General features: G+C 42.7%; 1 protein-coding gene across 1 annotated transcript in view; it reads left to right on the top strand.

Moving 5' to 3' along the window:
* Positions 1-676: 676 nt before the first annotated feature.
* LOC104505117 (MAP kinase-activated protein kinase 3-like) overlaps positions 677-16,427 on the top strand; it is a gene marked incomplete at its 3' end in the record, with an annotated part of 36,274 nt that continues 20,523 nt past the window's right edge. Inside the window, exon 1 of the mRNA XM_010155412.1 lies at positions 677-901. Coding sequence (XP_010153714.1) covers positions 677-901 — 225 coding nt within the window. The remainder of the gene's footprint in view (positions 902-16,427) is intronic.

Genomic DNA, 16,427 nt, shown 5'->3' with positions numbered 1-16,427 from the left:
GGGCTCGGGCAGCGCCTCGGCTTTGGGAGCCACGCTGCTGCAGCTCCTCGTACCCGAGTTTTCGGGTGGTTCGACGGTCCCCTGCGTAATGCCCACCCGTAATGCCCACCCGCCCTCGGATGGGGCAGTTCGGAACGCGCTGCCACAGCATCAGGTCCAAAGGCTGCCCAGGCAGCGACCCTCCGGGGTTTGCACAGCTACTTGTGGCTCTCGGGCCTAACTCCCTTAGCCAGGGACCCTTGTGGAAATTTCTACACAGAATCTTGAGGCAAGAAGTTGTTTGTGTAGGTTTCTAAGCTCCTCGAAGCCGAGGCCGTATCTGATCTGTCGTACAGACCTTAGCCGAGGCTGTAGTCCAGGATGAGGCGCAGGCACGCGGCCTGCAGACCGATAGCTGTGTACGTTGGAACTGGGGTGACTGGTGTGCAGAGCTAAACAAAGCGTGCTTCTCTGAGGTGAACCTCCACTTTTGGTCATCTCGTTAAGAAAGGAAGAGAGAGAAGTGGTTAGGTGAGAGAACGGTGAGTTCGCATCCATTACTCATACTCGCTCATGTTTTCACTCAGGACTAAATGGCAAGCTAATGGACTGTTGGATCGCCTAAGAGGAGGGACTCTGCTGAGGATACCTCAGGGAATCTGTTGGGTATCTCCGTCATCTCAGACGCTCCCCTGATATGGAACAAAGTGAAGATGAACAGGAGTCCCAGCCAGAGAGTCATGTGGATAACAAGAGCAGCGTGAAATCCTTGCCTGGGGGAGCGGCCCATGTCAAACTAGAGATAAAAAAACATGCAGTTACAGATGACTACAAACTCTCCAAACGGGTGCTAGGGTTGGGAATCAATGGCAAAGTGCTGGAGTGTTTCAACAAGGAGACAGGCCAGAAATGTGCTTTGAAGGTATGGAGGGATTTATTTATTTATCTGTTTGTTTGTTTGTTTACGGTTTGGAGGCCAGAGTTCCAAAGCCCTGCAAAAGCTACTTGTTCTGTGGCTTACATCTCACAAAGAGCGCTGCATGAAGAATTTAAATACGTGGAGATATTTGCTGTTACTTACAACACTGTAATCCAAACTCGAGTCTTTTCCACAATTTTCCGTGTGAGTTTCCAGAAGAATGTTATCAGCTGTGAAATTCTCGTGTTCATATTCAAAAGACAGAAAAGTGGGGGAGAGAACAGGGTCTTGGTCTGTTCTGTGAGAAAGCTCACTATGTTTTGAATGAATATATTATGCAATAGCTAATAGATAACGTGGATCTTGTGCAATGAAATAGGCCTAAACTGAAAGTGTTTAAATGTTCATTGGTCTTCAGGCCTTCCTCCCTTTGAAGAATTTTCTTAAGGGGCATTTCTCCTTGCCTACTCACTTACTGTCTTTATTTTTGCAATTAATTTACAGAAGGGTATTACCTGGGAAAGCACTGATTACAGCAGTATTGGCAAGTAAGTTTAGTGGATATTTATGGTGATAAGTGCTACTTAAATAGATGGAGCAATAACCATTAATTAGAGAACATAAAGCTTGCCTGCCTTTTGCTCTGCAGCTTTTAAACTTGAAGATTTCCCTGATGCTTTTAAACACACCGTTAGAAACAAACCCCAGCTGCAGTGAGAACCAGGATGGTTCTGTGTGGTAAGACTGAAAACCAGCTGAAGTAATGGTCATGAAAGTTACTTAAGAACTTTACCAAGTCCTTGCTGGTGTTAATCTGCTGAGTTGGGATGTCTAGAAGGCTTTCAGGTACCCTTTCTTTTCTTAAACCTCAGGCTCCCTGTTTGCTGACAGCGTGGCAAATCTGCTGGAGGTCTGGCTGTGGTCGCACCAAGCTAGAACTGCCTTCCCCAGTGAAGCCTCTGCGCGTTGACAGAACAGGCTGGAAATACCTGGTAGCTTTGGGTATTGAAAAGTTTTTTTAACAGAGGAACTGGAAAATCTTATAATACAATAACATGCTGATTAATTCAGGTATCCAACACTCATTTTTTTTATCCCACTGTTTTTTTTTGTATTAGTTTCACATAGCTGACTCACCAAAGTTTATCACAGGGAAACTGGAGGCTTTGGCAAACAGACTGGAAGTACTGGGGTTTTGTGGCTGCATAAGGGAGTGTCAGGTTTTTACAACTCTGAGGTGATCCATTAATCAGATCCTTCTGAAGTGCTATCAACATTAATTTCTATACTTAGCAGGGTGTGATGAAGGGTAATAGGTAATACTGAGGCTGTTCTGCTGTTTCTGAAGAGTTCAGCAGCTTTGTTGCTGATTGTATGCCATTCATACTTCAAAGGTTTTGCAGACCTAAGGGCCGGAAGCATTTTAAAACAGAAGTTGCTGTTCCAGAGCACAGTCCAGTGGCAACAGGTGTGTCGCAGACCAAATTCTGCAGCTCTGGCATCAAACAGGAAATACATTCCTATGGGTACTAGCATCTGTAAAATACTGTTTTAATTCAGCGCTCAGATCTGGGGAAGGGGAGAAGAGAGGTAGAGTTGCTGTGCCCTGACAGAACATCCTCTGCCTGATGGCAAAGAGGAAACTATAGTCGATTCTCTAATACCGGTTTCTGTGTAGCACTGATTACACTGGCTGATCTTTTTCAGAACTTTTAAAATATATTACGGACCAAAGCACTACACTTCCCAAACCGGAGTTGTGTCCATAATGGCTAATATATCACTGAGAGTAGGTTATATATGTGTTTGTCATCCTCTGTCCCTCCAGCTTCAGAATGCATGCACTTTTCTTCTGAAAGGGACAGAAATATGAAGATGTTTATGAGTTCTCTAGGGAGTTTAAATGGCAGATTTAATATTTAGCTGCTCGTGCGTATGTATTTCCCATCGTTATGAGTTTAAGTGCTGAATAAAAAGTTAAATATGCAATTAAGTAAAACTGCCAGCAGCCCAGAGAGAATCCGCTGTTCTCTCCAAAGATGGTCTAATGAGAAGATTACCCAACAAGGAAGGATAAAAACGGTGCTTGGTTAATTGGCAAGAATTGAAAGATCTTTTCCTAGCCCTGAAGATACGTGCAAGGATAAAAATATTCAGAGGAAGTTTTTTTTGTTGTTTCTCGTGAAACCTGAACTGGGCCACACAAGTCCCAAACCTGCTCCGGATGAGACTTCAGAGCAAACCATCCAGTCAAAACAGTCATGGAAAAGGGATTAGGAGCTTGGAAACAAGAAAAAAAGGTACAGAAATGGCTTCAGTGCAGAATTCTTGTGTGTAGGGACAATGGGGCCTTGGCCTTTCTGCCTTGCCACTGCTTATACTCCCTAGGTGTGATGGCAGGATTGTCATTCACTGACAGGAATAGAAAGTGGAGGCTGATGAAGCTGTCAGAGGAAAAAAAACAACTGGTCTGACAAGTAAAGAGAAATGTTAAGATTGAATTGCAAGTTGAACAGAAAAAAAAGGATATTGGATGGATTTTTTTTTTTTTTCCTGGAGGTTGCTTGTGCGGTGTCCATTGAGATCGATGTGTATTTGGGGACAAATACTTCAGGCCTGAGTGTGCTCACTGTAACCTCCTGGGGGAACGGAAAAACATCACTCCTGCTGCTGAAGATAAAGCGTAATAGTCTGTTCCCCTTCACACCAAACTTGCCCATTAAGGCAGCTTCTGACTTGGCAGATGGCACTGCTTTCTGCCTGCAGGTTTTCTTTTATATGGGAACAAAGCCAGCACAGCCAGGATCTGGATAGAAATTACTCAGTGGAAGGATTTTTAACTGAGGTACTCGAGAGGAAAGGGCTCGAACAGGCAGAAACATTCATCCCAAGAGCCATGTGTCAGTCAGGCACTACAGACTGTAATTGGGAGGTCCCTGTTGTCTTCTTTGGTCTGTGTCTGTAATTGGAACTAGTTAGGATTTCACTAATCACTTTAGAGTGGGAAAACACAAGACATCCTCTCAGAGATACTGCAGGGCTTTGGTTATTTTCCTAAAGTGTTACGTGGCTTAGTTTACTCTGCTTGGCATTGTGATTTGCTGCAGGCTTTTACAATGAGCCGTCAGCTTTGTTCCTGTTAGATGGAAATGCCACACGCATTGCTGTCCTGCTCCAGAAAATCGAATCTGGTTACTCACTTAGACACGTCATGGCATTCTGGCTGAACAGCACTGTTTTCAAAGAGTGAGAATGCAGGGATTTAGAAAAGTAGAAGCATAAACAAAACTGCTGTACCGGACTGTGGCCCTCTAGAAGGCATCTATGTTTTGGTGTCTCTATCCCTTACAAATAGAAAACCTTCTCAGATCTCTTTCCATAGTTGATCCAGAAATAGCAGTCAAGTGAAGTCTAGTCACTCTTCTATTTTTGTCCCTTCTTTGCCAGCCTGCCCCCTTCTGTTTACCTTTTGGGGCTAAAATTTAACCTCCACTCCTTTAACTCTCATCAGCCGGAGTGTTCTCTGCTGTTTTTCACACTCCTTCCTGTTCTTAGGGAGAGGAGGAGACCAAAAAACCTGTGAGGATAAATGTGGCCTCCTGGGACTTGCCTCCCATTAAAAAAAAAAAAAGAAACCAATGTACAGTTCCTTGTTCTTGCTTTCTTTTTCTTCTTCTTTTGGCACAAATTCCCGCTAAGTGGTGTCAAAATAATACTTCAATGCATTTGATGACCTACTTCATTTTTGTGAAAGATGGTGGGAAGGGCTCAGACAGAGTTGGGGCATTGGGACTTCTCTGCATCCCAGTTTTGGGGGACGTTTCAGATGTAAAAACACTGTTACATACCGGTGGCCTAGTATTCACCTTCAGTAAACTGATGGCTGCTTCTTTCCAGGAGAAGAAAAGGAAGGACAGTTCAGGCATAGCAGCAAAACAAAGACCTTTGGAACTTCAGGAAAACAGAGTGCATTGGTTATGAGTGTATTGGTACTTTTGATATGAAAACACTCCTGGATAGCAGTACAGCAGCTGTGAAGTGCTTCTCCCCTTAAGCACTGCTATGTGCTGCGTTCTGCAGCTGCCTTCCTGTCGCCCGAGACTTGTAGGTTAAGGTGGAGTAGGTATGAACAGACCTGCTTGTTCGTAGGTCTTACCCTCTGGAACAAATAGTGAGTTAAGCCATGACCCTGCTCATGGAAAATGTCCTGTGCCACTACATGCCAATAATACAGGGTACATGACTTGCTCTTTTGAAGACAAATAGGTGAAGCCTGAACATTAAATGAAGTGAAAAGCAAACGCAAAAATGAACAGGCTCCTGCATTTTAGGCTTAAGGAACTTTTGGTGAATGATGTAAATGGTAATCGTGGAGTAGGAGGCTCTACTGTTATCAGTGAAAGTATTAGCATAACTCTGTGCTCAGAGGGAAGGAAAGAAGGTAATAGAGAATTTTTTTAGGGAAAAAAAATCATTCCCAAAATGGTACTTGGAAACCACACATAGGACTGTATAGAGAATGTTGTTCTGCTTCTCAGAGTGAAGTCACTGTGGAGAAAAATCGTTCTGCATCACCTTAATTTAGTCTTGAGTTACGTTTCTGCCTCTCACTCAATTCTAATGTTTCTGATTATGTTAAATAACAGTACATCACGTAAGCTAATTGCTGGATAATCTGCTCTCAGTTAGTATACCCTGAAGTCAGGTTATGGTTGCTCACAAATGGCAGACTGTACAGTCCAAAGTGTTTTGCAAGTTATCTAAAAAGCTGGTACTTTTAAAATACCCTGTTTGTTGCCTGAAATAAGATGATGCTCAAGGAAAAGAATGCAGCAGGGGAGAAGGCAATGTGTACAGTGAAAGTGAAGGTTATTTTAGGCTGATGATTGACTGCAGAGTAGGAAATGTTAACAAGCTGCTTAGATGCTATAGATTGCATTTTTAGAAGAGAAGAAAATCATGCCAGATTAGGGATGAAACATTTCAACATTTTTAGAAGAAGGAAGAATAATGTTGTACTAAGCTAGAACTGTGGTGGGAATGCAAGGGAAGCAAGTGTAATTGCTGGCTAGGTTTTGTGCAGGATGAAGGAGCTCTTGCATTACTGGAGTGATTGTATGTTTCAGGAGGAAATTAGCACTTTCCAGCAAAGTATGCTGTAGTTCCCTCTTACCTACCATGTTTCCTGCAGCCTATTTATACTGGTTTATCTCATGCTACAGTAAATTCAGTGTCAGTAACAGAGCTGAGTATGAGTAATAAACTCCAGGAGCTGTAGATCAAAGCCAGATACAGTGAAGAATGAGTATGAGTTCAGAAAAGTTCTAGTTAAATGGCAGCCCCCAGTGTATGGAGGAGTACCTAAAATATGGGTAGCATGAGACTGGTCCTTGAAATTTATCCTTCAGTGCCAATCTTGGTAAGTATTACGTAAATATGCATAAAATACCTAAAATAACATTCAGTCGATTAAAAAGTGGGTCGTTCCTACTGCTACAAGAATTGTTTTTAAACCAGTGAGTCATTCAAGACCCGAGTCTTTCAGCACTTTGTACGTATTTGGGCCAAATGGTACCTTCCAGAGTGCTAGTTGGACTAGTTAATTTTAAAAGGGGTGGATTTTATCGATTTACTTTGAAGATCTGACATTCTTGACTGGTCTCCTTATTTGAAATACAGCACATAATTAAAAAAATATATTAAAAAAAAGATGGGTTTGGTGTGAGATAATAAACTTGTGTAGTAGATTCTTGCTAGGTTCGGTGGCATTTCATTAAGCCTATAAAGTGCAAACAGAAAGGCAAATGCTATAAATTATTAAGTCATCTTGAAAAAACCAACTATGTTGATGCTACTTTGCACCTTCTGTGTTCTCTTCCTGTCTGTTGGCAAGCTGGCACAAGGTACACCCTGAATTGTGCAGCAGCAGAGCTGGGGAAGGTGAAGCTGGATCCCCCTGCCTTCACCCAGGTTCAAGGATTGGGGAAAATCTTACAGATATGTCTTTACTTCAGCTGCAAGGAAGGTGCTTAAAGGGGGAGAGCACATGGGTGTGTCGGTCAGACCCGACACCCTCCTTGGAATAGGAATACCTTTCTCTCTGTCTTTCTCTCCTGCCTGTAGAGTCAAAATCCTCCTATTCCATTTAACTGAAGTAAAACCTCGCTGATTGATGCTAGCTGGGAGTCTCAGTTACAGATAACTGGATTCTGCAAATCAGCTTTAGTGCAAGGGAACAACAGTAAGCAAGAATTTTAAAGTTCATTTACAAGACAGGTGTACTTCAGCCTCATTTACTTATGGTAATACCATCTAGAGAGATGCCCAGACTGGAAAAACCTGATAACAACTTCTATAATTTGGAAAGAATCAAGGCCACACCTGAATGTCACGGCTCACACGCATCTTTTTTCTCTTAGTATAGGCTTCTCTGTCCGTGGCAGCGCCCTGCGTAAGAGCAGCCTGGTCTGAGAATCACTGACTTCTCTTGATAGCTTGCTGCCAGTTAAATCTCAGCAGAAAGCGAGGTTGTCTTCATGCTGGGATAAATTCATGGGAAGCATAGAGAAGGAAGATGTCACTGTCAGTGGGAGCAAGAGCCGCTTTGAATTTGAGAAAGTTAAGAGATAAATCTCTTGCATATAAAGCCTGTTTTCTGTTAATCTCTTAACTGTATACAGTGTTTATTTAAAAAAAAATACAATCACTGATTTATTTACATAATCACAGGCAACATTTTGCATCCCTAAATGTTTTTTTTTTGCAGTTACTATTTACTTGACCCTGATAAAGTTCCCATGTCTCTCATGATGTGCATATGTTTCCTCATTACGGAATTTTTCCATGTTAAATATGTGTTAGAATGCCAGATTTCAGGATCGCATATAATATTGCAGTAGCAACAGTACAGCTGCCTGCATAGCTATCCTTGTCTCTTTGGGTCCAGTCAGGTTGTTTGAACTGGTTGTGTTGTGGCTCTTACACCGTAAGAAGAGGTGGCAGCGTTCCTAAGAGGGAAGTGGCAGAGACATGGCCTGTGTTGGAGAGTAGGTGGTCTGTCTACTTAATGGGAAAACCGTGAGAACCTCTTTCCACCAACGGCAGTGAAAGCTGGTGGTGTGGTCTGTCTGGATTAGAGCGTCTAAACTGCGTGGATTGTGGTATTTTACACAGACTTCCTAAGTACTTAAGATGATTCAAAGCTCGGTAAATGAGATTAAGCTATAACGCTCCAGCGTTTTAATACCTCGGGAGTGAAAGGGGAGAGAATTCTTGCTCAGCATGTAAATCACGCGGGGCCTCCTGGTTCCTCAATCTTTGTAATGCGTGGCATTTTGAACTGAAGCTTTCACGGCCTGTTTTAAGAGAAAAAGCAAATATTGTATTTGTATAAAATTAATTTTTCCTTCAGAAAAATTTGCTTGATGAACCTAAAACACCCCAAGCAAACCACCCTGAATGTGCCGTCTTTACAAGGAATTTCAGATGTTCTGGCTAAGGAGCCAATCTTATTAAAGTTGCACTGCTCACAGATCTTAAGTCTTGCCAGTTCAAACTCTGGCTCTTCTCCATGGGCTTTTTCCCAGGATTAATATTTTTTTTCCTTGAATACTCCTAAGTACCCTGGCGTTCCAAGTAAAAGACCCTAAGGCAGCTCCTGGGATCTGAGTCAGCTGGGGCTGGGGACAGATTTATTAAGCCCATAGTAAGGGGAGAGCTCAGAAAAGGGGTTGTTTTTTGTTTGGTTTTTTTTTTGGATGACACTTTTAAAAACATAAACTCTTTGGAGACAGCAGGGTGCGGAGTGAGTCACGCTCTTCATCCGCTGAACTTTCTTGTGCGGTGAAATTTTGGCTGGGGCGAGTGGTTTGCCTAGGTGTGAATCAGCTGTAAGCCCTAACAACAGCCCCTGAGTAGTGATTTGTAGCTGTACTTGGTTTCTGTTACACTGTGGGGTGGATTTGGTTTTTGTTTTCTAGAGAGAGCAGTTAAAAGCTGGATAGAGAGCAGCCGCCTCGCGCACCTGGGTTCTGCGTGGGGCTCCTGTGTGCTCCTTTGCGTCAAATCTACCCTGTATTTCAGGGATGAGGAGTCCTTAAAATCCCAATTGCAGTGCCACAAGGCCTGGTGCTCGGCACTGCCACAGCTGCCAGCGTTCTCCTTGCCTGTAGTTCTAATGACGAGAAATACTATCCCTTACTTGCTTAATTTTTAACAAAAAATGTATTTAATTTTCTTGTCAAGCATTAATTTCTCCCAGGGCCTTACTCCATTTTCCCACATGTTGCTTTTAGTCAATGTGGCTTTGTGAAAAGCAGTCTGGTTTCCACAGCAACAGGGTTGTTAACACCAAAGATGTCAGCGCTGGAAGGTAGGGAGGGGAGGGGGCTGCGTTTTCTGGCTCAGCTGCGTGGCTGGGCTGGAGGCCCTTGCTGCAGCCACGCTACAGTACAACGTCTCTGTTGTCTTTGTGAAGAGTGAAAGCCTTTCATTTTGGCCTACTCTTCCCTTTCCAATCAATTGACAGTCAAAATTTGACACTTGGGAGGATGGCGGGGCTTGATGGTTCCTTGAGGCTTAGCAGCTTCCTGTTCCTTTCTGTTCTGCAGGGCGCTGCTCTGCTGTATGCTTTTTAAAGAGCTTTTCTCGGAACAAAATAGCACGTGCATACATGGAAAACCTCTAGCAGTAAGTCTGCGATAATGGAGCGTAGAGCACGGTTCTTTTTGACCCGTGTTCCATGTCTGGTTATGAATGATAACATGAAAAACGATCAGTCCTTTCACCCTGCCCAGTAATGTGAAACGTGCTCCAACTAGACCTGCTCAGATGGGTTTTCTGAGGCACCCATCCCCTTGGCCCAGCTCCTCCCGGCCTTGGAAAACTGCGTTGTTTAAAAGTATTTTCTAATACATAGTTAACCTGTGAAATGAATCTGCCTCAGGAGGCAAGTGGTAGTGATGCTGTGAAGACCTTGAGAGAAAAAAGCACTTCTCCAAGTACCGCAATCGTGAAGAAAAACCCCGTCGTTTCAATCTACTGTACAAATTGGCTGCGGTCTTCTAGGTCCTGTTGTTACAACTTATAATTACAAAACTGTCAGGATAAGTAATGAAACTTTGAGCTTCAGAAGGGATTGTATTGCTTCTCTTGCGCTCAGCGTGTTTTTGCTGCGGGTGTAAAATATCCTCCTGTCCAAGGAGAGGGAGGCGGAGCGTCACTCCCAGCTTTGCGATGGGCTGTAGCTGTGGGTAATGCCCATCACTTGCATAACAGTTTCATGTAAGGGTGTGTCTTCCTGGGCAAGTTGTGTAAACATAGAGTGAAATAGATTTTTCACAATGGCTGTTCATTGTTAGATCCCTTGTTTTTCTTTCCCCTCCTTGTGAAGGGCAGGGCAGGAAGGCACTTTTACCAGCCGTGGCCCCATGGAAATGCAAACAGTATGATGTTGTTCAAACTTCTTTTTAGGCACTTGCTGCTGCTTTTTTTCCCCTTTAATAGAAATTATGGTAAAAAGTGACTGCTGAGGACAGGTAAAACCAGAAGCTGAAACTTCAGAGAAACGGGAAGTTAATGCTTTAAACCGGCTCAAATACATGACGAAATGACATACCCAACGCAGATATGGTTTTAATTAAAATTTTGGGTGCCTATTACGGACTTCTAAAGACGAAGCTTTGTATCTGCAACTCAGAATAAATGTGACCTGCTTTTGATAGCGGGTTGTGTTCCTACTGTTTATTTCTGTCACTTTCTTAACAACTGTCTGGCTCTGCATTGGAGTTCCTGGTGCACAAGTCATTCTTACGAAGGGCAAAATCTCTGGATAGCTGTTTCTTGTGTACTGCAATTAGGTGTTTTGCCAGGTTTATCAGGTTTGGTTAAGTGGTTTCTCAGTTGATTTTCTTTGTTTGGAAACCTACAAAGTAGCGTCTCGCAGGGTTTCCGGCACCAGAGTGCAAGGAAGCAGACTGACAGAGTAGGAGCAGTGGACGAGGAAAGGTCAGTTAATTTAGAAACAGTCTCACTTCTGGTGTGTTGGCATCAAGTGGAATTTTCCTCCAGTCTCTCAGCTCTGTAATAGCTTTTTCCTGTTGCTGAGATGCTGTGATTAAAGGCCGCTGGAAGGCAGAGGCAGTGTGAGAGTGACTTTTCGTTCCATTTGCATTTCAGAAACCCTGATTGCCAGGCACGCCTTTATTTTGGCAGGTGAGTGTGAACTGTCTTGACTTGGGCTGGGGCTGTATGTCTGTTACCGTTGAAAAATGAGACATGACACTCAAGATCTACAAAAACTAACCTCTTACTGCAGTAGGGAGGAGGAGAAAACAGCAATATACATTATTGATAAAAGGCTTTCTACAAGAGCAATTAATTCTGAGTCTTTCCCACCTCTCCGCTGTCTGAATCACCGTTGTGGAGGTGTGAGGGAGGGTGAATGACTGCAGCGTTGTGTGTTTGTGCACAAAAGTCAAGTCTCACGGGGAAAATACAGAGAAAGTTCTCACAAGTGTTGGCTCAATAAAACATCCAACACAGCAATAATAATTTTTTATTATATCAAAATACCCCAAGCTGCTTCTTGGTATCTGTGACGATCTTGATTTTTGGCAATATGAGCTAATAACTGTGCAGGACTGTGTAAACAAAACCTAAAGCAGGAGTTTGCCTGCATCCTGCAAGGAAAGGAGCATGTTTCACAGGAGGGCAGTTTTGGAGGAGAACGGTTTGGACTTGGAGCCTGGGTAGTCAGTGTGAGAAAGGACTGTGTGGCAGTCCTCTAAGGGTAGGATGGGAAAACATCCATGATACTGCTGGGTGTGGAGTTCCTCGCATGTCACCTTTCCCATCTATCCCAAGCATCAGTGGTCGTGAGGAGGTGGGTATGCTCTGGTTTTGTTTATGTAAACCTTCTGAACTCGGACATCTGAGTCCACTCAGTGTGCTATGACTTCGTATTGTGTGCTGAACAACCCTTTTCCAACACAACTCGTGTGTGCTCCAGGTGTGATTTCTTCAGCTGTTTCTTGAGGATGCCCTGACTCAGCAGACCGAAACGGTCATTCTGTCTCTTAAAATTGATCTACTGACCTGCATTTGAGCAAGTTAGAATAGGGACAACTTGGTAGGGGAAGGTATTGTTAATATCACTGCCAGCCGCCAACTTCTCGTGTGCGCAACACCCCACCTACATCACCGAGGAACGTGGCACTGGTTTATATTAAAAATGAATAACGCTAACACGTTCCATCTTCCCTTGGCTTCCCGCTGCGTAGGGGGTTACTGGTAGACAACTGCACGTCATTGCTCCTTACCTGATGTGTGCAAGAGCATTATGTGCTTATACTCTTTGGCTGAGATTAGCACTGCTAACATGTTATTAGTATGAATCAAGGTTCTGTTTTATGATTGCTTCTTATTACCCAAAGGCTCCTCACCTTCTCTGAAGGACAATATATTTTAAAGCTCTGTAGTATATCAGGGTTTTTTATAAAAGAGTTTACCAGAGTAGAGCTCCCTCCATTTTAACTACTTAACTTGAAACACTTCAAATCAGCAGTGACTTTTCTAATGGCGACCTGACTGAGAAATCAGGCTGCATTGAGTTGTCTTCATGTTGCCCCATCCCTGGAAGTGTCCAAGGCCAGGCTGGATGAGGCTTGGAGCAACCTGGTCTAGTGGAAGGTGTCCCTGCCCATGGCAGGGGGGTTGGAACTGGATGGGCTTTAAGGCCCCTTCCAACCCAAACTGTTCCATGATTCAGCTGTCTGTCCAAGCCTTCAAATTATACTTAAACTTTAATTAAGAAATAAATTAACTTTAATTAAGATAATTTACACTTTCATGCCAGCTTTAATCTAAATCTGCCAATTATTCATCTAAATACTTCCTACCTTTGGACTGTAGTCAATCTTTGGATTCCTATGCACATTTTGTTGCATGATCATACAGAAATCTTGGCTGATGTTTTGCGTTTCAGTTTGCATCTACATAGCAATTGGCGTATAGAAAACTGCCACAAAACTCGTCAGGATCTTCTTCTGTTCTATTTGCTTTTTAAAATGGGTTAATTAAATGTATAAAGCATTTTCCTGACCAAATAACTAGAATGGTATGCAGAGTCTGAGCTGTGTGTTAGTGTGTATTGGTCACTAATTGCTGCCACTGAGACATCGGTGGCAATGATCTCTTCTGCAGTTCAGTGTGACTGATCACCATTAATGGTTTGTAGCTGACTGCTTGTTTTGTAGGGAACATTACTAGGGAGCCCAAAATCAGTATTCCAGGGACCTCTGACATCCTCCTCCATGCCTGGGAGAACTTCATCTTCGAAGACTCGTGGTTTTGTGCTTTCATTTGGTTCATTCCCCGCTTTTTAACTTTTTTCTTCTGTGTAATCAGGGCAGAAGTTCATTCCCTTCTTCTCCACCCCCACCTTTCCCTGCTATTCATTCTCTGGAAGGATTACATTTTAACTGCTAAATGTCAGTAAATGTCAATTTTTCCTTCCACCTCAAAACTTCCATTTTATTATTAAAAATTATATGAGGGGAAAGTAATCTGTGAGACATCACCCTTTGCAATTTTCCCCTTTTCCTTCTTTCAGATCCATTTAGCATTCAGTAAATAGAAACTGTACTTTTGAAGGGTGATTAAATTTGCTGTTCATCTTTTTCCAAACTACTAAATTTTGAGTTTTTTGTATCTAATTTTTCATTTAATAAGGCATGCATTGATGAAGAAAAAAGTAAACTTGCTTTAAAAATAAAATAAGTATTTGGATTTGAAATTTTTCTGAAGCCAGGCAGGAGTGTATTATTACTATACTCATATTGTTCTTTACAGTTGATATGCTTCCCAACTAGTTAGTTTTTAATGATTTCTAATTTTTTTTAATAGTTATAGAAATATAAGCTGTGGGATATTATATGCCCTTCTCATGTCTTCTGAAATCATAGAGCTTGTTAGCTCAAAATAAAGTACATTGGTTTGCCCTTTTTGCATGTCTGTATATATCTTTGTTGGAGAATATGAGAGCCAAAATTTATATTATTTAGGAAAAGGGGAACAAGTAAACATTAATTACTGGGAAGTGTAGCCCACTAGAGGCTTTGTTAGTAACCACAAATACATAACAAAATAGAAGTTGTAGGATGAGTAACTAAGATAAAAATGTTAAATTCCTTTCTGCCTTTTTTCTGAGAAGTCTGTTGGAGTTTGGATTGAATTAGGAATTCAGTTTTGGCCTTATATTTGTTTTCTCACTGGTTTTGAAAATAGAAGTCAGTAAGCACTGCCGTTTTCAGGAAATACTCAGGCTTCTGTTCATAATATAAACTGAGGATATAGGAAAAAGTAGTCCCAAAGTAGATGGCACGCTACTCCTGCACTTCAGCATAACTGTATGGCTTTTGTGCTTCTGGTGACCCTACAGTAACCTAAGTTTCTGTGAGTTAACACCAGGCCTGTGAGGTCTGTGTTCCAATTTCAACATTTACATTTTCCTGTATATCCACACAGGATTATAATTTACATTTTACAATCTGCCAAATGTGTGAGGAGAAAAATTTGGCTATGTTAGGATTTTACTCAGCAGAATATACCAAATTTTACCTAGTTATTTTGTTGATGTGCTCCCATGGGAGCTTTGGAGAAGCTGTGACACATGTTTACCCAGCACTTCTACAATTCAGGTAGTTTTTACGTGCAATTGTTACCTTTACTTGCAGTTTTTGAAGGCTGGGAGAGCACTGGGGAAGCATGCCCTGTGCCTGCTTCCGCGGGGCTGTATCGGCAGTATGCGTGGTGTGCGGTGCAGGTGGCTGCCTACCTGCAGAGCTCTGCTGGGGTAAGTAGTACAGTGGCTGCCCCATAATGTCTCGCTGTGAAGGACAGGTTTGATTACATACACAAGAACAAGGGAGTGTTCTGGGATGTGTGTCTGCTCTTCCAATGCACGTGCTCTCCACTGATCTCAGTTTTCCTTAATATGTACCCACGTAAGTCTTCTGGGATGGCATCTTCCATACTGCCTGCCAAATGGCCTCTCTGGTGAGGTGACACAGGTAGAAGGGCTGGAGGAGGTAAGTTGATAAGGTTGATCTGGGGTGGTGACCCCACAGATGATGAAGCTCTTAGCATGAGGGCTGTAACCTGGAATTGCATACAGGTGTCAAAGGCTGTAGGCTACTCTAACCTGAAGTTACAGCCCCTCATCCTGTGCCAGCAGTAACAGTTTATGTAGTGTCTGTAGCTAGCTGGTTGAAAACAGGAGCCAACTGTTAGCACTGCCTTCCAGGAAGCTTGGCTGCTCCAAGAGCTGCTTCTGTGCATTGTACATCAGCCTGCTTCCCCTTTCTTGCTGTTGAATTGGGGTCTCTGCTGGAGCAAGAGACTTTAAGTGTTATAAAGTCTAGCATAGAATTGGTCAAATATTCCCAGACTTCTTTAGTTTGACTGTGTTTATTTAAAATTCTGTTTTGATTATTGGATTGAGCAGGCATTAGTAAAGTTATAAAGTCTTTCATTCGAGTCTTTGGTTCTTTACTAAACCTAGGCTTCCTAGAAAATTGTAGCTGAATTTGAACAAAGCAAATGAAGTTACAGTAAAAGATGCTGAGGGTTGTGCTAAGTTGTTGATTACTCTGTTTTTGTAAATGATTTTAAAGTAGAAAGGACAGAATAATAACAGAAAAGTAATCAGTTTGGTGCTACAAAATCAAAACAAAGTGAATAGTCTGTAGCTCTCCAGGCAGCTCTCCAGAAGATGGGAGAAATAGGCAGAAGTAAAATACTGAGAATGATGCCGACTGATAGCAGATTTATTCCTGTTGTGGGTGAATTAATGACAGCACAGCAGCATTTAAAAACCCCAAGAACTTTCTATGCAGCTGCACTTGGAGACACTCGGTTGTATTTGGTGCATCAGGGTTCATCTGACTGCTACCGTAGTGCTGGTGGTGTAACTCCTTGTGTGGACGGAACTGCCGTCTGCACCCTGCAAGTGTCAGCATCGAGGGACAGATACTGTCTATCAAGGAAGACGGGAGAACATCAACTATCTGAATTGTTCCAAGAGCAGATCGTTCTGGATAATGGGTGTTTGCAAGGGTGAGCAGTGATGGAAGCTGAATATATGTGGTTTGAACACAGCATCAGGAAAAGGCATCTCAGATAAAATACTGATTGCTTTTCTGATGTAATTAGTTTCTCAGGCAGTATCGGAGTTAATTGTGGAAAGAAACAAAAATCACCACCAAAGTCGTCCTTACTCAGGGAAAATATCTGTTAAGTTAAGAGAGCGGTTTATCTTGGTGAAGACATGAGGACTGTGACTAAAGTGATAAATCTTGTGTGAGAAGAAAAACACAGATATCAGGAAAAATGGTACTGTGAGGTCAGTGCTGTGCGTGCTCTTACCAGGGAACTCTGCTGTGCCCCTGGAAAGGCACAGAATTGGGCTGGCCACGGCACTCACCTGGAGCCAGGGCTCAGCTGAGCTTCCTGATGGGATTGCCATGCTCTA

The sequence above is a fragment of the Eurypyga helias genome, unplaced genomic scaffold (genome assembly GCF_000690775.1).
Source record: "Eurypyga helias isolate BGI_N326 unplaced genomic scaffold, ASM69077v1 scaffold29197, whole genome shotgun sequence".
NCBI classification, from domain to species: Eukaryota; Metazoa; Chordata; class Aves; order Eurypygiformes; family Eurypygidae; genus Eurypyga; species Eurypyga helias.
Note: the sequence above shows the minus strand (reverse complement) of the source record. Positions and strands in the feature narration are given on the sequence as shown.